Consider the following 23632-nt stretch of genomic DNA (forward strand, 5'->3'; position numbering starts at 1 on the left):
GCCTAACGAAGGTTAAGTGCGACCTTTTCTGTTTTGGATTTTTTTTATCAAATACAAAGCTCAGGTTCAGTTACGGGAGGCTATTTGATTGGGCAATCGTCCCTCTCGAGATTAGACTCTTTGGAATTGTTCGCAATAACTACAACAAAATTGCACGAGTTTTGAGTGCCTCTCTTCCTGACATTTCGTTTAGGGGAAACTTAGTGGTCCCAAATTTGAGGCCTGGAATCGGTTGCTACCTCGCCTAGGCGCAATCCAACTGACTCAATAACGTGATGTATTCCGTTAAAATTTACATCGGTTTGGTCATTTTCAGTCAGCTTAATGTACCATGTGTAGTCAATACGTGTGTTCCTCGGACGAATAGACCCATGTGGTCCCAAAATGAAGACAATGTAATGTTAGGTTGTCGGCACCTTTTTTTCCGTTTGGTTAATATATTTATATGGATATCCAATCTTTGGCCAGTTTGATTCTTGTTCGATTTTTATTGTGTGCATCTCTTTATCAAAGGCCGGATGATGTGAACTATGCTTGATGTATTTCCTTGACGTGGATTGGTAGCCTTTAGTCGATCGAGAGAATTCCATATTTGCCACTCAAATTTTGCTCATATGTCCAAATGCCACTCAAAATTTTCTTGTTCCAAATTTGCCACTCAAATTTTGTATGGAGTACAAATATGCCACTACTGTCAGTTGACCGCTAGTTGACCGTTAAGTAAGAGATGAAAAGATAATTTTGCCTCTAGATGGAGGTACCTTTTACGGTCTTTCATGGTATTTCTAATCTAATTTGTTAAGAATGGGTGGATAGAATTGCACCGTTGTATACTATCTATTGTTACCTGCTGCATATATTCCACCAAGATAATTGCATCTGATGCGCCAGCTCCGTTGGCTTCTAATTTTGTGTTCTCTCGGCAGGTTCCAGGTTTGGTTAATGTTGAATTTGCTGATGTTAGTTCGATTATGGCTAATGCAGGCTCATCCTTGATGGGAATAGGAACAACAACAGGTTATCTGTTATTGTAGTATTTAATGCTTTTTGAAATCCAGCAGCAAAATCTGCATTTAGGTAGAACACAAACTGAATTTCAATCTCTTTGATGTCTTTTCTCTTTGTATTTTCCCCACCATGAAGAACTAGTGGTTAATAAGAAAAAAATAACATGTGTTCATCTCTTATTTAACGGTCAATTAGCGGTTAACTAACGGTAGTGTCATATTTGTATCTCGTGAAAAATTTGAGTGGCAAATTTGGAACAAAGAAATTCTGAGTGACATTTGAACATATGGGCAAAATTTGAGTGGCAAATATGTAATTCTCTCTTACTCGATTCATGGAGCCCGGCTCTCACGTTAACCGAACATGGAGCCACGCGCGCTGGTACCTTGGATGATTTGATATGCTCAGCCTTGGTTGGTGTCACTGTATTTGAGGGTTTTGGGTATTTAAGAAGTGCTTTAATTTGGTTTAAAAATGGAATGTTTTGTTGGAGAAATTATGAATAATCCCCTCCAAATTCTTCCTATCAAACAACCATTTTGGGTTTATAGTGTTTTTCAATTTGAAGTGGATAATACTAGAAAACACACCAAAACTCTAGTACCAAACAGGGACCGGTGGCGTGCAGAATTGCACATTGAGGCCAGGCCGTCCTAGTGTATTTTTTTAAAGTAAGGAAAAAGTTAAAAGAATTTACCGTTGTTTGGATCACTGATACGTAGAGTCCGAGTGTTGAACTCTAAAGTAGCATTGTCTTGATGCGAGAGTGAGATGACTAATTAAAGCGCCCCTTTTCCAGAGAAAAAAAGAACCATTGTGTACACGCTACAATTTCGCTGGCAACAACCAAGTTGAGAGATGCGATAATAAATGCAAGATGAGTGGTGATTATGAAACAATAAATTTTGAAATTGTTAAACAAGAGACTGGACATGGCAGACGCTGCAATGAGAAGACTTGAGGGAACGATTATTTTGTTCAACACAAAAAAAATTCTATTCGGTTATTATTATGCATTGGCTCCGTACATGGGCAGTGTTTCATCGCCTGAAGGATCGGAGAGCCATCAAGGTGTTCGCCCGGTTTGGTTGGCGTGCATCAAGGCCACGCCCCCCTAGTGTCTTTCGTCGTCGATCTGCGCGTGTGACTTTCCTCTTGCAAGTTTTTTCCGGCTGTGTGCATCCCTAGCCCGGGTGTTGAACTCTAAAGTTATATTGTCTTAATGCGACAATGAGATCATTAAAACAAAACTTTTCAATAGAGAGAAAAGTTTTCCTATAAAGCCTATCCCAATTGTCATAAGGCATATCGATATTTTGCTTACGAGGCATAATTCAATACACTCCTCTCCCCAAACTCAAAAGGGTAGGATGGTCTTTTCACCTTTTTTTTTCTTTTTCCTACTCTTTACTTCGTCCTGCTTTTTTTCTCTCTCGCAAGATATACGTTGCCTCAAAAAATGTTTCGACGATCCCTCCGGTGAGAATGTTGAGAATTGACTGTGAATTTTCATCGCGATCCAACGGTGCAATCTCCGGAAAACTTCGAAACACCGAGTGATGTTTCGATTGCTCGTGTCCGTGCGGGGCAACACAAAAATCTGACTTGCTCGCCTGTTTCCTGCTGGCTCAAGAAACTTTTCGTCGATCCCTTCGATGGGATTGTATGGAATTCTGTCTACTGCTATCTCGTGAAATTTCGTGAAAATCCAACCGTGCAATCTCCGACAAAATCAAAAACACTGAGTGTTGTTCGGAACCGGGCTGAAAAGAGAGAAGGAAATATTGTTTAATGTCCATCATGCCTTTTTTTATGAAGTGGTACGAGTGATCTAAAACGTCCTTATGTTTTCGTAAGAAGAGGGGGTGTATTGAATCAGTGGTGTTTGCTTACATGGCATGCCAGTTAATGAAGAAAGAGATGGGGGTTGTCTCTTGTTGGAGATACTACTCTTTCACATAGACATAGATAAAAACATTAATTCACCCAATTACATGCAAACACAACTACTAAATTAATTAATGCCACCTTGTTTAGAGACAACAAGTAAGAGACATGCATTGTGGAGCTAGTCTCTTGTGAAACTAGATGGTGTCCCGCACGTCGTTGCGGAAATTTTTAGTTAACATACATGAGTGAAATTGAGTAGCAACGAAAGATTATTCAAAATTGAAAATATATATGAAATTGTATGATATATTCTTTGCTTAGCGAGGATAGCTTGATAAAAAAAAAGCATGCATGTGCAAAAAATATGAGTTCCCCATTAAATTGGTGTGAACATATTAATGACATGCGTGATGATGTGGCATTGCTTGCATGTTGAGAGAAATCGAGTAGTGGAGTTCTCCTACTTAGATCTAGAAGATATCATCACCTAAGATAGCGTGTTAAGAGACACTGCATTGGGAGAGGGCTAAGCACCCTCTCTACACACTAGTGTAATTTCGCATGCATCAACCAAGTTGAGGAGATGTGATAATATATGCAATATGAAGGGTGATTATGAAACAATAAATTTAGACATTGTTAAAACAGAGACTGGACATACCAAACCTGCAATGAGAAGACTTGAATGAATCGAGGTCCTAAGAAACTCGTTAACTTAGTCAATTCATGGAGCCCTCACGTTTAACCGAACGTGGATCAATGGGTTATCGAAAGACTTCGTTTTATTTTTGACTTTGAATCGAGGTCCTAATTGAGAAACTCGTCACCTTAGTCATTCAAGGAGCCCGATCCTGACGTTAACCGAACGTGGAGCCGCGCGGGCTGGTACCTTGGATCGATGGTCGATCTGCATGACAATTAAAACTGTAGGCCTTTATATTATTTTACCTATCAAAGTTAATCGCTGATTATTTAATTTTCACACTATTCTTTGACAAAAGGAAATGTTTTTTTATTTATTTTTTCTATTTCTTAGGCGACTGAGAAATAACTATTTCTTAATCAATGATACCTGATTCAATCATTGAGATTCGTGTAAAATTAACGTAGGTCCGATGGATAAGAAAAATCTTAATTGGATGTCTACGATTGTTAACTGAGAAATAACTATTTCTTAGGCGACTGAGAAATAGACATTCTTTTTTGTTTCAATGAGATATTGAAATTTGCTTCTAGTGCAAAGGCAGGTTTTCAGTCCAGCAGAGATTTGCTTCTACTGTCCATGTTACTTCTAAATATAAGACTTATATTTACTAGGAACAGAGGTAGTAGCTCCTAGGTTTAGGGTCGGCACTGTCTCCAATAGTTGTATGTTAGGTACTGTTGGTAAGTTCTCGTCATGTAAGAACTTTTAATGATGTGGCACATATTAAATGAAAAGAGAAAAATGTTGCGTAGGTTAACATACAACCCATGCATGAGCCCAAGACAAAATGAGAGAACAACCATGAATATCCTCTCACCCCTTGTTGTGTAACTAAGAGCCTCTGTAAACTAACATACAACCTTTTGTTGTGTAGCTAGAGTGGTTGTATGATGCATTGTATGTAAAAAATATGGACAATTTTTCTTACAACTTAACATACATATTGTTGAGCCTTGTAGATGTCCTCAGGATGCAATACGGCGACCCTCCCGATCACCGAGTTGTGCAGAAATCAAGGTAGACCAGTTGGAATGAGGTTGACATTGGGATCAAATACCAGCTAACCTTTCCAATGAAAGTGGCTAATTGTATGTGCAATACACGTCTTTATTCATCTTTTTTTGGCAAGGAAGGGTCGAGGTACGATGTGATACGCATCCTGATATACTCCCTCCATTTCTAAATTTTAAATATTTAGATTTGTCCTAAATCAAACTTTGTCAGTTTTTTAATTAAATTTAGCGAAAAAATAAATACCAATACATACAACATCAAACTAGTACGACTGTTATCAAATACCCCCTCTGATCCAAAATTCTTGACTCAAATTTTTCCAAATATGGATGTATCTATTCTTAAAAAACGTCTAGATACATGTAATATTTCGACAATAATTTAGGATCGGAGGGAGCGAGTATATCGCAATTGAAAAAGAAACTGAAAAGTAATTTGTTTATGACGAGGGGGCTGGCGGAGAGAGCCCTTTGTAAAGCCACCAACAGAAGCTGATGAATGCACAAAACTATACTCCTAGCTTGGTACACAGCTGAGATCGCGAGTATCATATACTCCCTCCGTCCAACAAAGGATGTCTCAACTTTGACTAAATTTAAATGCATCCAAACACTAAGTCGTGTCTAGATACATCCAAATTTTGACAAACTTGAGACATTTTTTGTTGGACGGAGGGAGCAGTACCTCTCGCTTCTGCTGCTATATACACAATGGCGGAGTTTGCTCTTGGTCTGACCAAGACGGCGGTGGCGGGGACGGTGACCCGAGTGAAGTCAGCCATGGAGGAGGAGTCTCAGCTGAGGGGGCGCGTGCAGGAGGACCTGGTGTTCATCACGGGGGAGTTCGAGATGATGCAGTCATTCCTCGGCGCCTCCAACGCCGGGGAACGCGCATCCAAGAACCAGGTGGTGCGCACCTGGGTGAGGCAGCTCCGTGACCTGGCCTTGGACGTGGAGGACTGCGTGGAGTTCGTTCTCCACCTGGACAAGCCCTCCCGCTGGGACTGGGTGTGGCGTTTCGCCATGGCGCCCATCAAGGTCTTCGTGGCAAGCACCCCGCCGTTGGATCAGGCGGTGGCTAACATCAAGCGGCTCAAGGCCAGGGTGGAGGATGTGAGTCAGAGGAACACGCGCTACAACCTCCTCTTGAGCAACGGGAATAACGACGACTCCACGTCATCAGCTGCTCATCTTATGCGAGTCCACAAGGAGGCAGCATCAGGGGCACTCCATGTCCTGAGGGAGGTGTGGAAGGCCAATGGGAAGCTTCTTGGCGATCACACCACCGGCGATCTGAAAGAATTGATGATCCACTGTCAAGGCAGCAAAGAGCTCCAAGTGATCTCTCTGTGGCTTGGAGGAGATGTTGATGATGGCCAACATCATGTTGTTGTTGATCAGCAGCAACAACAACTTGGGTGCGCGAGGGCGACAATTATGAAGAAGGCGTACGATGACCCGGATATCTGCCTGCGATTCAAGAACCGTGCCTGGGTCAATAAGCTGCCACATCCTTTTAACCCAGTGGAGTTCCTCAACAACTTGCTCACCCAATTTACGTCGTCTCACCAACACCACTACCACGATGACATCCCCGAGCTGGTGCGGCAAGTCAGCCGGCTCAGGCATCTCATCATCCTGGAGCAAGAATTATCCAGTGTCGCGGACTGGGAAGCCATCCGAATGTACCTTCCCAACGGCGACAACGGCAGCCGGATCGTCGTCTCCACCAACCACCTGGGGGCTGCACACTTCTGCACAGGGGACCACTACCAAGTATCAGACCTTAAAAGCTTCTCGACCATCGATACATTTGTGCCATATTCCCCAAGGTATTTATTTATTTCACTGAGTTTTTACTACTCAATCAGCGACACTTATTAAATCGGATGGAGTATAATACTATATATAGAGTTGGATCTACTGTATCTTGCAACTATACTAGCTAGCCCATATAAAACATGAAGGTGAGTGTTGCCACTTGCCGTGCCCTTCCATCTTGATAAAAGAATTAATGGAATTGATTTTTTTTGAAGGAAATTACATTTTCTATTAAAAGTTTATTCGGAATAATTACAGAGAGAGCTTAAGAATTTACAAAGTTTATTCGGAATAATTACAGAGAGAGGTCGAGAATTCCACATTAATGGAATTGATAGAAATACATCTTAGGTTACAGTACATCAAATTTTCTGAGTAAACGCTACAAGTCACACATTCTTTGTGGTAAGTAATGCAATATTATTTTGACCAACTTAGAGATGATTATGGTTGAATGTAGATCCAAATTAAATCATGAGAAATGTGAATGAAGTTAAAACAGATAAATAGGCACTAAGCCATGACGCGTGTAGTATATTCCCACAACTGTAATCCTGCCTAGAGCTAACCTGACCTTGCCGGCTACCGAACGACATGATGGAAGGAGAGGAGTCGGAGAGAGGTCAGATTTTTAATTCGGTTTTTTAAAACATAATTATGTATTGAAACTATGTGATTCTGAATGGAACCATAATCCGGTTCTTAGTTCGATTTTTTTAAGGGATTTGTTTTCCAGTAAATCCATCTAATGGGGGACAGGGAATATTGTTAATCACTGATTGCTAACGTAACCGAAAATACCATCCGATGAGAAAAATCCTAAGAACCACTTTGGCTGCATACCTCTACCATTTGTAAGCTCTTCTCCGTCTCTCTGGGGAATGTCGTACATAGTACCACCATCGGTCCATCATCAGACACCAACCGAGCTTTTTAAAGCTGGAAGAATTTGACGGTTTTAGAGATGTAAGAACTTGTTTTGCTCTACATGCTGCTAGTATTTTCCCAATATTACTGTGTATAATTAATCGGATTGGCGATAGCTTAGTGAAAAAACGTTGTTTTGGCTCCACTTGGTTAACCGTTGTTTATTAGTATTTAGTAGCACTACTAGAACATAGCACAATGACGTAGAGAGGATTAATTAAGTTATTCTACCGTTTTGCCCTAATTGCGTTTATGTCGTCTATGTGTATACTTGTAGGGTTCTGCACGACAAGACGACGGCAATTGTGGACACGGAGATGGAGGAGACAACATGAAGAAAGGGGGTAAATTTGAAGGAAATCAACTTGTTGAGCGAGAAAACGAAGTGACGGCCTTGACTTACTTCAATTCAATAAAGCTTGATGTGACATTGTCAGTGTGGGGGATTGCTGGTGTTGGGAAATCATCTATCGTCAGAATGTACTATGATGGTTCCCTCAACCAAAAGAAGACAATGGGCGATGATGAAATAGACGATGAAGACTACTACAAAATGCACGGCTAGGTGAATGTGCCTCAGCCGTTCAATTTGACAGACTTGTGTCAGCGATTGCTTCTGGATTTTTATTCGGATGATCTTGATGCCAAGGAAAATGCAGCAATTGGTATGATGGAAGGCCAAGACCCTATCCAAGGGTGCCGTCAGATTCTGCGTGAAAACAGATGCCTCCTTGTTATCGATGGTCTGCAGTCGAAGGATGACTGGGACCTGATAAACACAGCCTTGTTATCTGGAAGCCTATTAGAGGTAATACTATTGTCATTACACGTGAAGAAAGCATCGCCACACATTGTACAGATAAACATTCGCATATTCTCAACGTCAAAGGTCTGAAAACTGACATGGCCCTTGATATTTTCACAAAGGTAATCCTCCGTGCGTGTGCATGTCTGCTTTCACTTACAGTTGGAAATTCAGGATTTTTAACTTGGTCCCAAATTGCAGGTAGCTCTGAACGGCAGGCAATTGTCTTCCCGCGAGGCAGAGATTTCAAATCTTATCATGGCCAAGTGTGGCGGGCTTCCGGAAGTAATAGCTGCCATGGGGCGCGAATGGGCCCGTGCAGACATGCCGGGCATAAAGAAGCTGGAGTTTATAAATGCTAACTTCAGAGAATGTCTCGAGACCCCAAGTTTAAGGGGCCTATTCTGTTGGATGCAATCATACTTTGATGGTTGCTCGGATGAACCCAAGCCATGCATCTTCTATCTGTCAGTCTTCCCTGCGGACCAAAGCATCCGGCGGAGCCGTTTGATGAGGCGGTGGATCGCAGAGGGTTACTCATCCGGTGGTGGTGGTGGTACCGCAGAGGAGAAGGGAGAAAAGCTCTTGCGTGAGCTCATAAAATTGAGCATATTATACCAGGAGCAGGAGCAGGAGCAGGAGACATCAAGAAGAAGAACAATGAGCAAGGTGAATAGCTTCTTTCATGGATACATCAAGTCACGGCCAATGGAAGATAACCTTGTGTTTGCATTGGAAGGGTGTTGCAGCCCCAGCTCACGCCTCACTGGACAACACCTCACCATAATAAGCAGCTGGGACAGAGACGAGACTGTATTCGACAGCATCGACTTGTCACGGTTACGGTATTTGACAGTGTTTGGGGCGTGGAGGTCATTCCTCATCTCTGCCAAGAATAAGATGGAGGTGCTTCGGGTGCTTGATCTGGAAGGCACTAGTACTAATTCCTATCGTACTAGTGTAACAGATGATGACCTGGAGAGGATCGGGAAGCTGCTGTGTCGCCTCGAGTTCTTGTCCCTGCGAGGATGCAGGCACATCACCCGTCTCCCGGATTCATTGGGTGCCATGAGGCAGCTGGAGACTCTGGATGTTCGACACACCTTCGTAGTGGAGCTACCAGCTGCTATTACCAAGCTACAGAAGCTGCAGTACATTCGTGCTGGCACCACCATCGACACAAGCCTCCCCCTAGAAGCACCACCACCAGCATCAGCAACGACGACGACGACAGCAGCCGCACCGGCGCCAACAACACCACCACCAACGCCACCGCAGACACCACAAGAGGGCGGTCATAACGGCATGAGCCCTTTTCTAGGAGCCAGAACATCAGCAACAACAAATGTGGTACAGGGGGCATCAGTTTGAACCACAGGGGGATGGAAGAGCAGGCCACGTGAACCGGCAGAATCCACCAGGAGCAGCTGCTGGTGGTTATCCAAGAAGCAGATGAATCTGCACAGACGCCAGCGTCTTGCTGCAAATGGCGGCGGTGTTGCGGTTTTCCCTGCTGCTGCAAAGGTTATTGGCAAGCTCGGGTTGTCCGGCATCAACCGTGAAAACTGGCAGAAGTTGTGTGATGCCATCTCAGGTCACAGCCATCTCGAGTCCTTGTCATTGCAATTGCTGCTGCTGAAGGAGGATGGCAACAGCTTTGACTTTGCTTGTTTTGACGACATCTCCAACCCACCCACGACCCTAAAGTGCCTTAAGGTATTGTACGGTACCACTGGAGAGCATCCAGGCGCAGGCATAGGTGGTGCATGCATAAGGCCAGTCTGGATCAAGCAGCTTCCCAATCTCGAAAAGTTGTCTGATCTTGAGTTGACGATATCAAGTCAAGAGGACATATACATCTTATTTGGGGATGATTTGCCGCATGGAGTAAGCACAAGTCGTCTTCGTATCAAGCCGATTCAGCAGCAGCACCTCAGTTTTGGTAAGCCAGCCCATGGTCGATATCATTCTTTTGCAGGTCAATGTTATGATACGCTCTCTCTCGACACCCTGAGGATTGATTGCAGCAGCTCCACCTTGTTACCCTCAAAGGTAACTTTTGGGGAGTTCTTTGTCTTCTCTGTTGGAGCACTCAACATCCAGCGTTGTGGATCGTCGTGTTTGCGGATTTCTGGGCTAAAGCATATAAGTGGTCTCAAGGAAGTCTTGGTTACTGGTTCATGTGCCCAAGACCTCAAGCGAGATTTGCTCGACCAACTTGAAAACTTGACGAGCATCCATACAAACCTGTGGTGAAGCTGACGACGTTCCTCTCATAATAAACCAACTGTTAGCTTTGTGATCAGTAGTTTGAGTACTGTTGTTGCCAACAACCTTGTGTCGTGGGCTGGGTACCTCTGCAATGTTTGATTGCTTGCCAACAACATACGTCATTTTCTATTGCATCTTTCGATTTCTGAATGGTGTTTCCATTACTGATTGGTTTAGCATAAATTATTGAGACGATACCATGGTATGGATTAAATAATCTATGAGATACTCCTCCGATCCATAATAAACGTCTCAGATTCAGTACAACTTTAGTAAGTGAGTATCTAAAATTCGAGACACTTATTATAGGTCGGAGGGAGTAATCGATATGCCCATGAACTCACCTTTTACTCATAAAGTCTCATCTCATCCATTACAATCGAGCTTGCAACTTTACTGTATGCTACATGAAGTTAATGAAGCTTTTGTACAGTATGAACTCCTCATCTGTATAAATGACGATTTCTTTTCTCTTTTATGAACTAGTCAGTGCTCTGCTTAATCGGTCCGGCATGAAAAATGCACCAGATAAAAGACTTTGCATTTCTCACACGCCAATCATGTGTGTTTTGTCAGGGGATATAATACATCGGGTTGGGGAGCTTGAATGAACGGGCACTCATGGAGTAGCCCAGCAGGTCGCTCCATTGGTCGCCGGAATTGCCTAGGATCTTGTACCCCTCTGCCTCCATCTCCTTCCTCTTCTCCGATTTGTAGGCCGTCGCTGTTTTCGTGCGGTCAGCTGCTGCCCTGGATGTCAAACATGAGCACATTTCAGAACTTTGTTATGCGGAAATGGGGAACACAAGATGGCGGTGCATTTGCTTTGGGAAACAAATTCGGTGGCAGAGATCTTAGTTGATCAAGCTGAGGTGATCAAAAGAGATCAGCATATGTTATTTGCCAATCCAGCATCGAGTTTTTTCACCCTTAACTAATGGCCGTTCTCTGTTAGTGATAACGACATATCAACAATTAATTTGGAGAAAAGGTGGTGATAATGGCATTGGGCATCCAAAGATCTGAAGCACCTTCCTATACGATGATTCAGTGTTCTTCTAATCTAGACATTCTAGTAGATGTCTGAACCACTAAACTGTAAAGAGCAAGCAGAGACGCGACAGCCTAAATACTAGGAACAGAACATACGTCAATGAAGAGCCAGAACTGGTGAAGCATTGTGAGGGTAAGTCTAGAGTTTCCAGAAATTGGTCATGGACTGGTCAGGTTAATTATGAAGATAATCAACACTACCAGCTCTAATGTGCAATGCTAGCAATTCATAGAAGCTGGGTTAAGATGAAGCAAGATACCTCAATATAAGCCTGTCCCAATCATGGAACCCTTGTTTCTTGAGATTGTCCACCGTGACGCCCTGGTGGCCCTCGCTCCGGCCGGTGAGCAGGAAGGTCTTGAACCCCAGGTCGCGGACCTCCTTGTAGAGCTTCAGGCTGGAGGGGATCGCCGGCGCCTCCCCCTTCTCCACCCACCTGTCGAATTCCCGGTGGTCGAACAATTCGAGCCTGCCATTTCAAAAATCCAACACCGCACGTGAGCAATCCCAATTCGCCGATCAAACTTCCTGCCTAATTTTCGCCATGCTTGAAGGATGCATGATTTATTTGTTTCTGTGACAGTAGGATTGGGGAATTGAGGGGGCTCTGGGTTCTGACCCGTATCCGTGGTCGGCGTAGTAGGGGAGGTTGGAGAGCAGCGTCTCGTCGACGTCGAACACCCAGGCGTCGGCGGCGCGGTCGGAGGCGGAGGCGGCGAGGGAGCGGGCGTAGGCGGAGGCCTCCCGCGCGACGAGCTCGAGGTCGGAGCGGTAGGCGGGGCCCGTGACGTAGCGGCGCACGTGGGCCGCGCACTCCGCGGGCACCGCGCTCCACGGCAACACGTTGTTGGCCTCCACGGCCACCCTCCAGCTCGCGCACCGCGCCTCCGCCTCCGCCTCGTCCGCCGCCGTCTTCTCCGTCGTCGACGAAGGCAGCTGGATCACGAGCGGGCGCGGCAGCTCGGCCGCGTGCTCCTCCGCCCCCGCGACGGCGAGCATCACCCCCATCAGCACAAGCGCAAGCAGGGAGCCGTGGCGCGCCATGTTTGTCCGCCGCACCTCAAACCGCCGGCGCGTCTCCCGGAGCCGGAGGAGAGGGCAGGCGATAAATAGCCTCGTGCGCGGAAGGAAGGAAGCGGATAATGGATGGCTCCTCTGCGATGCGAATCCCGGGGGAGGGGACGAAAGGGAAACGAAGGAGACGAAACGGAAAGCGAGAGCAGACGGGGGGAAACGAAGGCGACGCCGGCGTTATATAGGAGGAGACCGGCGGAGAAAGCCTTCTGTTTTGGGGGAAAGTTTCATTGGATTCGAATCGGAGGGAAGACGATACCGCGTAGTACGTTCTCCTTTGGTTTTCCGTTTTTCTTCCTTCCGCGTTTGTTTCATTGTTGGCTTAGCTGAGGGGCCAACGGAAACGGGTGACGTGCCGGCCACCTATTGGACCGGCGGTGCTAATTCGACACTGTTTTTTCCCTTTCTTATTTTTTGACAAAAAACTGATGATTCAATGCTGCTTTGTTGTTGAAAAATAGTACGGAGTACTAGTGCTAATAATGCTCCTGATATGTGGTAATGTGGATATGCAAGGAAGATTAATTGAGCGATTAGTCCGTACGTGCTTGCTTCTGCATGAAGGCAGAGGACACGGAGGTCAGGAAATAAGGAAAATACAACCCAACCTAAACTGAACCTACATACATTGTAAGTAGTTCTTCGGTTCCTAAATACTTGTCGTGATTTTAGTACTTAAACCACGGTAAGTATTTAGTAACGGAGGAAGTACATTCTTAAACAAGATTATAAGATAAAGAATAACCCGATTTTAAAAAGGAGGAAGCCACTGCCGGCTCCATGTATTCGTAGGAAACCAGATTAATTCAGGGCCGATTTTGCTTGGGTACAAAGGTAACCTGAGCCCCATGAATAGCAATGTCGTACCAACAAGCAGTAGATGCTAGTAGCGGTAACGAATTAAGAATTTGATACCGCCAAAAGAAGTGTATGGTTTGAGAATGGATTACTTCCGGCGTAGCAGCTGTTTTCTTATTGCTGAAGGCGAAACAATAGGATCTTAGGCCTTCTCCAATGTACTGCTTTAGCCGGACCAAACTTCATCTTTTGAGAGTATGGACCGATTCATGCCATTGGAGCGGTCGGTGCATGCAGTCCAAAAGAATGGATCGATCCATTTACAAACCGATGCAAACAACCAGCAGCTCAATAAAAAACCATTCATATAGATAAAGGGTCCCACGTGCATGTGCTTAGGTCCAACGAGAGCTGTAGCACTATACTTTAGATGGAGTTGTTTAATCAGACGGGGGTCCCATTCCAAAGCATGGACCGGTTCATGTACGCTGAGCAAAAATCAAGTTATGGATCGGTGTTTCCGGCTGGTACGTGTCAGAGGGAAAGGTGAAGTATGCTTCGATCACATTGTGGAAGGCCGGAGCAGTGCCTGACCTGAGAACGAGCATGTTTGGTTGCTGCCTGGGAAATCATCTTGATTGCCTGGCCTGAGACTTTATTCTTCTAATTAGCCGGAGCTCAGGCCTGCAAAAACGGACGCCTGATTCAGGCAGCCACCAAAAGCGTGATGATCAATTAAAAAATTTGCTGTATGCTAGTCACGTTTATTGCTTTGTTATGCGTGCTAACGCTCACGCTCCAACCAAACAAGAAAATCACAGCATGCCTGACCGGCAGGAACTTTAAAATTTACGGATTCGACTCAGGCACATAATTTTCGCAGACATATCTCTCAGGTCACCAACCAAACAGGCCCATATATGGCACCAGAGCACTTCATCCATGGGCACCACTAATATGAGAATCACTGAATCTTGACGCGGAATATCCTCTCAATCACCCACCCCCATGCAAATATGCAATGCATGATAGTAAATTCAGAGAAAAACGCCTCGACGCACACTGCAATTTCAGTACACAGATGCCATGCGACGGGTTTAACATCGACGATTAGCCTACTACTGACTTATTACTCTAGAGCTCCTCATGTCATACACGATGCATATATTTACATGCTGCTGAGGTCTGCCAGGAGGTCTAACCATGACCAGCGCAGGTGACCTGACCCCGCTACTTAACTTAACTGGTATGAAGCTCTTCTTTTCGAGAACATTGAACGGGCAAAGGTGTTCCTGTATTTCATAAGGGATAGCAGACTTTTTTGAACTGTTCTAATCATCTTCAAAATACTTATCCTCGGCATCGTAGTTGGCTTCTTTGGACCAGTGGTCGTCCAGCATCTCGTCATTGTCGATCCGAGGATAGTCCATATGCTCTGAGTCTTCACCTGAGAGGAACTTCTGCTGCATCACATGTGTTAACTGCTCCAGCTGATCTTGCATCTCCTCAGGAGATAGTGTTTGCTTGAAAGTCCCTGCAAGGGGACCTCCAGTACCGTTGGGGCTTTGGTCAGTATCTTCATGCACAACTAGCTGCAACCAGGAGTAAACAAGAAAGTGAGTATCTGCTATGATAAAGCTTACCATCGAAGATTGAAAATAGAATATCATTTTGATGAAAAATCGATGGAAAGGTATCCCAGTTCCCTTTCCAGTCAAATAAGACAAGACAAAAATCATAAGTGCAAGCCAGAAGAGACAATAGCAAAGCGTTAAGCTTTAGAGTGACAAAGTTTTGCATACTGGGCCCAACTGAACTAGATTGACATTTCTAAAGACCATATATACATACACAGTTGGACCGGTATGGCTTTCTCCAAGCCTCTTGTCCAATGATCAGATTCCACCTCCATCTTGTTTGTTCCACACCAATCACCACTTGAATGTACGAGCCAAAAATGAGGTGCAAAATAGCTTGCTATTCAAGCATCTACTAGTTTTATGAAATACAACCATTTCAGATCGAGCGATGGCTATGGCAGAGAAGAAAAATATAGAAGAGTGAAGGGTGACAGGATTTGCAAGTCTGACCACAGGTACAACCATTGAGGCTAAAACAAATCTTCCAGAAGGTATTCCTAGTTTCTTAGAACAGATGTGATATATAAATTTGGAACTATGTAACTAGTACTTCAATGTGCCTTTCGCAGTTTAAAACTACTGAAGTTCACCTACAGGCATGAACAATGTAAATTCTGGCACAAACATAACCTACCAACAAGATGCTATTGAGGGATATCAAGAATCCTAGAAACTAAGGGCGTGGTAGAGCCGCTATGCGAAAAGAAACGAATCTTTCGCCAGACCATTTACTAAATTTGACATGATACAATCATATACGTAAAACAACTATTTTTTCTACATCCATAGAGTTCAGAGTGTTGATTGGAAGGGCAAACCAATTGTCCATATCAATGTACTATAGGCAGCGCCAACTACAGATCAAGACTACTCATTTATGAATCAGCTGATTAGGTTCACAACATAGGATGTATGTCATCACAAGTCAAGATTTGCATATCAAACGAAATTATACAATTCAATATAACTGCAAGCAATGTAACACAGAAATCAAGCAGAGTTAAGAGTCAGAACATGTAAACAGTAAGACTAATCAGCAGCAAGCAAACCTCAGTCGAACTAGGATTCATGGTCTCTCGTCTATTCTCCTCCGCGCCGACATCCTCCTCTTCTTCCTCCTCCTCCTCCTCCTCTTCTTCTTCTTCCTCCTCTTCTTCCTGCTCCTGCATAGCCTGCGCAACAGAAGCACCACCCACCCACTCGCTGGGGTCAACCCCTCTCCTAATCTGCTCCCCACGAATCTTCTCCACGATGACGGCCTCCTCGGCCCTCCGCATCAGCGTCTCGGACCACCTCTCCCCGGGCCGCGCCATGGCCCGGCCGACGGGGTCCTGGAACCTGCCCAGGTACTCGTGGTGCAGGTAGGGCTCCCGCTCCCGCATGGCCTCCTCGGAGAAGTACTCCCCCTCGCGCACCAGCCGGTCGAGGTACGCCCGGCGCCGGTTGCGCACCCGCGCGGGGGACAGCGTGGCCCCCCCGGAGCGGAGGCGGCGGAGGTGCCAGGCGACCTCGTAGCCGTCGTCTTCGGCGCCATGGCCGCCCTGGAGCGCGTCGAAGGAGGCGAGCTCGTCGGCGGAGAGCGCGGCGCCGTAGCGCTCGAGGAAGAGCGGCGCGTCGCGGGAGAGGAGGGAGAGGAGCGCCTCCTTGCGGCGCGGCGGGGAGGGGGAGGAGGAGAGGAAGGCGGTGGGGAAGTAGAGCCCGTCGACGGCGGCGAGCCGGGCGGCGATGCGGTCCATCGCCGCGGGCTCCATGGTGGGGCAGTCGGTCGGTCGGCGCCGGAGGGGGTTTGGCCTAGGCGGTTCGGGGGGGTTGTTTGTTGGGCTCTGGAGCTTTTAGCGGGGCTGTGGCTTTGGTCGGTTCGTTTTTCTCGTGGGCCGTGGGCCGCACGCGGTGCTTTGGATGAAAGATATCCAGCAAGGAGGCCCAAGCTGGTGAAAGAAAGAGAGAGAGTCAACGTGCGGTAGAAAAAAAAAAGAGAATCAACGTTACTCCGTAATCCTGTACAGTGTACATTCTGCAATTCAATTCAATGATTTGGTTTATCCTGTGCCGTTTTTCCCGTTAGTAATAGGTCTTGCTCTTGAGGAGAAGCCTACAATGTGAAAAGAGGAGTGTCTAATTAGTGTTAAGTTACTTTTAAATTTGCCAAGAATCATAATTTGAGCCCATTAGATCTTCACATCGACGTACGAAACCGCAGAACAATAGTCGCCTTGTGTTCGATGAGATTTTGTACACTAATCGCTTCTAGTGGATTGAAAAAAATCAAGCATGGAGTCAACAAGGCGTGGCCCTGTTCAGGTTGCTATGCACCATACATGTACGTGTATATGTCAATGCTCTTGTTTTTTTTTAGCGAAAACATACGGCCTTTATTAATCAATCAACAAAGAAATACAAGCATCGTTCCATGGCTGAGTGAGCCTGAGTGAGCCAGGTGAAACAGCCGTGCGACAAAGACAAGAAGCTCTTAACAAGACTATGAGCATCCAAGTTCGAAGATCTACCCTCATGAACAAAGGTGACATCTAAAAATTCTCTACTTCGGACAGCAACCTCCCGTAAAATAGTACTATAGCTGCACCGATTACTTTCGAGGAGACCCTTTATGACGGCTTGGGCATCAGAAGCAACCCGAACCCGTTGGATATTTAAATCCTTGGCCAAGGCCAGGGCTTCGCAGCATGCAAGTGCTTCCAACGTTGGCAGATCAGTTATCCCGGGGTAGACACGAGCTGACAACCCCTGGTAGCGGCCCAACTTGTCACGGCAAACCGCCGCCACCACCCCTTTGTTCTGATTCTTGGCAACACCTCCATCAACGTTGATCTTGTACATACCCGCCGGCGGGGAGAGCCAGCGGGGTGCCGTAGGGGGCGGTCCAGCCCTAGCCTGAGCTGGTGTACTAGACTGAGTGATCATGGGACTCTGAAAAATAGACTCGTGAATTGCCTTCCTTCTCGCCGACCAGATCGCCCAAAGGGTCAATAGGATTTGCGTGAATTCCGCATGAGACGTCGTGTCAATAAGATGAAACAACCACTCCCGGGCGTCAAGGCAAGAGGAAACACACATATACTCAACTAGCTGATCATCCGCCAAGGCCCAAACGCACTTCGCCATTGTACCGTCCAGTAAAGAATGCCTCCAGGAATCATTAGTCGCCCGGCAGATTGCACACACTGCCGTGTCCTCCATATGGTGCTGCTTAAGGACATCACCCGTGGGAATCAAACTCTGTGCTAATCTCCAAGCAAATACACGCACTTTAGAAGGCACTTTGATCTTCCACAACTGGGTCCAAGATCTCTCAGATTTCAGAGAACTCGACGATGGCCGCTTCTCAAGCCAGTCCTCACGGACTTTCTTCGTCGATACTAGCAAACGATAACAAGAACAGACACTAAATATCCTAGATTTCTCGAAATGCCATGCCCAAAAATCACCATAATTCATCGTGCTCAGTGGAATCGCGAGAATAGCCTGCGCATCCATCGGCAGAAATAGCCTCCGCACTAAATTGATGTCCCATTCATGCACAGTAGGATTAATCAACTCCGATACCTTCACCGGCGAGTCAGACCTTGCAGCCGTATAGGGAAGACGCCTCTCATCACGTGGTATCCAACCATCATACCAAATTGAAGTCGTTTTACCATCTCCAATACGCCTGACAATGCCCAGCTTCAAAACATCCCATCCCTCGATTACAGCCCGCCAGATCTAAGATGGCCGTTGTCCCAAGCTAGCCGAAATCAGAGAGCCCCGAGGAAAGTAGACAGCTCGAAGAATTCTTGCGCTCAAAGTGGACGGTTGAGCCAGCACCCGCCAAGCTTGTCGCGCAAGCAAAGAGAGGTTAAACAACTCGATATCGCGAAAGCCAAGTCCCCCCATATACTTTGGCATGGTCATGGTGTCCCATGACACCCAATGAGGCTTGCGCTTGCCCTGCTTACTTCCCCACCAGAAACTTCGGATCATGAAATTAATCTTGAGACATAAACCTCTCGGGAGCTTAAAGCAAGCCATTGAATAAGTAGGAACCGCCTGTGCAACAGATTTAATCAAGACTTCCTTCCCCCCCGGCAGCGAGCACTTGCTCCATCCATCCCTTTACTTTACCCCAAACCCGATCCTTCAAATATTTGAAAGCCCCATTTTTAGAGTTCCCTACATCAGTTGGCATACCAAGATATTTAGCATTTAGAGATTCATTAGGCACTTGTAGCAACTCCATCATCGCATGCCTCGTATCTGCTGGGCAACCCTTACTAAAATGGATTGAGCTCTTCTGCCGGTTGATACGCTGCCCCGATGCATTACAATAAATATCCAGAACCTCTGTGATAGCCTCTGCCCCTGCCACATTCGCTTTAGCAAATAGCAAGCTGTCGTCTGCAAATAAGAGATGATTGACCGGGGGAGCTGTGGGCGCCACAACAATGCCCGACAAATTTTCCGAATTCCCCCTGCTCCTTAACAAGCAAGACAAACCTTCAGCTGCTAACAAAAACAAATATGGTGAGATTGGGTCACCCTGACGGATCCCCCTGGTCGGGCGAAACACACTTGTTCGTTCACCATTAAACAACACCGAGAAAGATACAGAGGTCACCACCCTCATAATCGAAGATACCAGCGATCAGAAAAACCAAGCTTGGCCATGATAGCCCATAAATATTCCCATTCAACTCGGTCATAGGCCTTCATCATGTCGAGCTTCAGAGCACAATATTGAGATCCTCGGGCCCTTTCCTTCTTCATAAAATGTAGGCACTCGTACGCTGTTATAATATTATCTGTGATAAGGCGCCCCGGAACAAAAGCCGATTGCTCCTCAAAAATAATTTCTGGTAAAATCTCCTTCAAACGATTCGCTTGTACCTTGGACACAAGTTCCAAAACCACATTACATAAGCTAATCGGACGAAATTGAGATAGAGATGATGCACCTGGGACCTCCAGAATTAAAACAATAAGGGTGTGATTCATATCATGCGGCTCTTCAACACCATTCAAAATATTCAGTACCGCCTCCGTCACCTCTTCCCCACACAAATCCCAATGTCGCTGAAAAAATGTGCCGGGAAGCCGTCAGAGCCCGGCGCCTTCGTCGGGTACATTTGGAACAGCGCCGTTTTGACCTCGTCCGCCTGATACGGGCGATCTAGGCGCTCGGCCATAGTAGCAGTAACCTTCCTGGGTACACAATTCAGCACACGCTCCATGCCAGCAACCCCTTCCGAAGTATAAATATTATTATAAAAATTCTCCGTATGCTCCGCCATCTCTTGAAAATCCTCGATAAACACCCCGTCCAGGAGACATAAACGCTCAATATGATTTTTCTTCCTACGACCACTTGCCTTTTGATGGAAAAAACGGGTATCACTATCTCCCTCCGCTAACCATTGAACTCGAGATCTTTGGCGCCACATAATCTCCTCCCGCTGGTTCCACCCCGTGAGCTTGTCAACAATTGCAATCTCCCCGCTAGAAGGTCCAGTATGGCCTGGAAGGGCATGGAGTCTCTCCAGTTCGGCCAGAAGCTCCCTCGTCTTTTTACGGACACTGCCGAAGATCTCATCATTCCAAGCAAGCAAAAGATCACCAAAAAATTTTAATTTACCATTTAATTCTCCCATAATGCGGCTCTAACCTGATTCCTTCCACTTACTGGAGACAAAGGAAGCGAAACTTTCATGTGTCTCCCACATCTTCTCGTACCGGAATCCCCGAGCCCTTCTCTCACGACTTCCCTGCGAAGGTTCAGTCGTCTTGAGAAGAATCGGGCAATGATCTGACTTAGCGGCAGTGAGATGGAAAAGAGTGGCAAAAGGGAACCTGGACCACCATTCTGTGGAAGCTAGCGCCCGATCCAGCTGAACCCTTGTAAAAGAACCTCCACGAACCCTCTTCTCAAAAGTCCATGCATTGCCATTAAAACCAAGATCACACAGGCCACACAGATCCACAGCATCACGAAAGCCTCTAATCTGTTCAGAGCTACGTTCACCAACACCAAAGTGTTCATCTTGATGTAAAACTTCATTGAAATCACCAATGCATACCCATGGCAGACTGGACTCACTCCTAAGGAAACGAAGCAAGTCCCAAGTCTTGTGTCTCTCACGGACAGAAGCTTTCCCATAAATGCAAGTGAGACGCCATGGCTCGTCATCCCCTCTGCGAACAATAACATCAATATGATACTGCGAATGGTGAATTAACTCCATTGAAAAATCATTGTTCCAATACAAAGCTAGACCTCCACTCTGACCATTACTACTAACAGCAAGACTACTACTAAAACCCAAAGTAAAAGCAAGATTATTAGCCCTCGCGCTTGTCACTTGTGTTTCCTGCAGACAGAGCACCGAAGGGGCAAAACAACGCACCAAAGTGCGTAGCTCGCGAACTGTCGCGTTGTTGCCAATCCCACGACAGTTCCAACTCAAAATACTCATTGCTCCCGACGGTCCCCCTCCACAGAGGCTGCCGATCCATCAATACTAGATTGCGCCTTTGAGGGAGGCGATCCCTGTCGTATCTTCTTGTTTGCTTTAGGCTTCACATAATGTGGCGGTGGAGGTGGCACATCCTGAACCCCCTTAGTTTCAGACGAAGCTGGTATCTCCACAGACATGGTATTATCTGGGTTTCTCGTCTCGTCGGCATCCACTCCCATATCAAGCTTCTTACGTGCGGACTCAGAACCAACTGGCTCAACTGGCATGTCAGTCTTGGCGGGGCTCGACGCAGTGTCCGTCAAGTCTTCCTCCTTGTCAAGATCAGCATCATCTAACGACCTTTTCTTAGCACCCATGCCTCTGCCTCTGCCTCCCTGGCTGCGGCCACCACCCCGCCGGCCGAAGAAAGGCGCTCTGGCCAAAAAAGACAAGCTCGTGGGTGCAGCCCGTCGCTTGGCCAGCATCCACTTGCCATATTGCACCGCGCTCTCGTCATTTATCCCAGTGCCACACTCATCCCGGGTGTGGCCAAGAAGACCACATATTTCACAGAACATGCCCATCTTTTCATACTTGATGTCAAGTAGCATCCGCTCTTTACCAATTGCCAGCGGCACCACCCGGATCAGCGGATTGCCAACATCAATGCTTGCACGAACACGCACATAATCTCCTTCATATGCCTTTATTGGGTTCAGCTCGACGCTTTGCATGCGCCCGATCCTGCGGGCAAGTTGGTCCACCAACGCTAGGATGCGGTAGAGTTCCGGGATCTTGTGGATCTGCACCCAAACCGCGGTTCGATTCAAGGGAATCGAAGACAAATCTGCGTTGCCGTCGTAATCTTCTAGCACCACCACCATCCTGCGGAAGAGCCACGGGCCCTGCTGTGTCACTTTCTTCCAATCCCCAAGGCAGAAGAGCTTGAACAAGAAGAGATTATCATTAACCTCCTGAGGCTCGAAATCCATAGCAAGTCCCCAGATGAATCTCATGGTATCGTAAAACGCAGTCGCAGTGAAAGGTCTCATGGTGTTCACCCTCGCCAGAACTAGCCATTGGGGCTCTTTCTCTAACTTCTCAATCACCTCCACGCCGATCTGCACTTCGTCAAGCTCAGCATCCCTTAGAACCAGGTTGTTCATGGCGCTTGCCAGAGCCGCCCCATCCTTGTCTTTCCCTGACGAGGAAGCAGAAGAAGCCATCGAAAAAAAGTTCACCGAATAGTATCGATCCACCCGAAATTCTAGTTCCACCTGCTAGTCGATTCCAAGGCCGGGCAGACGAACAAGTCGTCCCCTTTATCAGCCCAAGAACAACTGCAAGCAATCCCCAAGAGAATTGGAGAAGAAAGTAGAAGCTGAATCGACACCGGAGGTGAAGCCGCCGGCGAAGTAGGAAACCCTAGTTGCCTAGGTTAGAAGTCGCCGAGATCTCCCTAGGCCAGTTGGAGCTAGATGAACCAAGTCAGAACCATCACTGCTACGAAACGGTTTATATGCAACGGCACATCAGTAACGGGTCCGGCGCGACCGTTACTGATGAACAACATCAGTGTCGGTCGCGGCCGCGACCGTTACTGATGAACACAACGGGCTCTGCCCGTCCCCGCCCAGCCATACATCAGTGGCGGTCGCGCGAGGCGACCGCCACTGATGAACCATTATAGCTCGCGAGTTACATCAGTGGCGGTCGGCTAAGAGGCGAGAGCAGGCATCTATCGTGTCTCAAGAGATGTCGCGAGAATATGCAGTGCAAGCCGTCCATCAATTGGTGTCGGCACTGGCCAAAGACCACCCCGCCCTTGACGCCATACTCAGGGGAGGAGTGTAAGGTTTGAGGAACCTCCTTCCTCCTCTTCCCCGGGGAAGAGCACCCCGCTGAAGAGCAGCGCCGCCTCCGACACACGTATGGAGGACGAAGACACCTACACCCCAGGTTACAGCCCGGCTCCTAGCATGAACAACCCCCTCCCTAGCCAACCTTCCCCAAGCGAGGGCATCCGGGATAACGATCCGGGTCCGAGCGACAACATCTTTGTAAGCAATCTTTTCAAACTCTTTTTCACTCCTTACCTTCATGAATAAAGATCTTACACACATATGCCTTCTTCTTGTTACGCGCAGGCACCAGTGAAGTGTCGTATCCACGTTGA

General features: G+C 46.6%; 2 protein-coding genes and 1 pseudogene across 2 annotated transcripts; 1 reads left to right on the top strand and 2 right to left on the bottom strand.

Moving 5' to 3' along the window:
- Window positions 1-5307: 5307 nt before the first annotated feature.
- On the top strand, window positions 5308-10638 carry LOC100825474 (annotated as a pseudogene).
- Window positions 10639-10786: 148 nt separating this feature from the next.
- LOC100830853 (acid phosphatase 1) lies at window positions 10787-12842 on the bottom strand. The gene is made up of 3 exons (XM_003557172.4): window positions 12115-12842; window positions 11755-11964; window positions 10787-11191 (listed from the first exon to the last, which is right to left on the bottom strand). The coding sequence occupies exons 1-3, from the start codon at window positions 12537-12539 to the stop codon at window positions 11014-11016; spliced, it is 813 nt and encodes a 270-aa protein (XP_003557220.2). The 5' UTR covers window positions 12540-12842; the 3' UTR covers window positions 10787-11013.
- A 1483-nt stretch (window positions 12843-14325) lies between these two features.
- Window positions 14326-16826, bottom strand: LOC100831160 (coiled-coil domain-containing protein 97). Its single transcript, XM_003557173.4, has 2 exons — window positions 16057-16826; window positions 14326-14959 (listed from the first exon to the last, which is right to left on the bottom strand). The coding sequence occupies exons 1-2, from the start codon at window positions 16756-16758 to the stop codon at window positions 14699-14701; spliced, it is 963 nt and encodes a 320-aa protein (XP_003557221.1). The 5' UTR covers window positions 16759-16826; the 3' UTR covers window positions 14326-14698.
- Window positions 16827-23632: the final 6806 nt, after the last annotated feature.

Source organism: Brachypodium distachyon, chromosome 1 (assembly GCF_000005505.3).
Source record: "Brachypodium distachyon strain Bd21 chromosome 1, Brachypodium_distachyon_v3.0, whole genome shotgun sequence".
In the NCBI taxonomy this organism is placed as follows: domain Eukaryota; kingdom Viridiplantae; phylum Streptophyta; class Magnoliopsida; order Poales; family Poaceae; genus Brachypodium; species Brachypodium distachyon.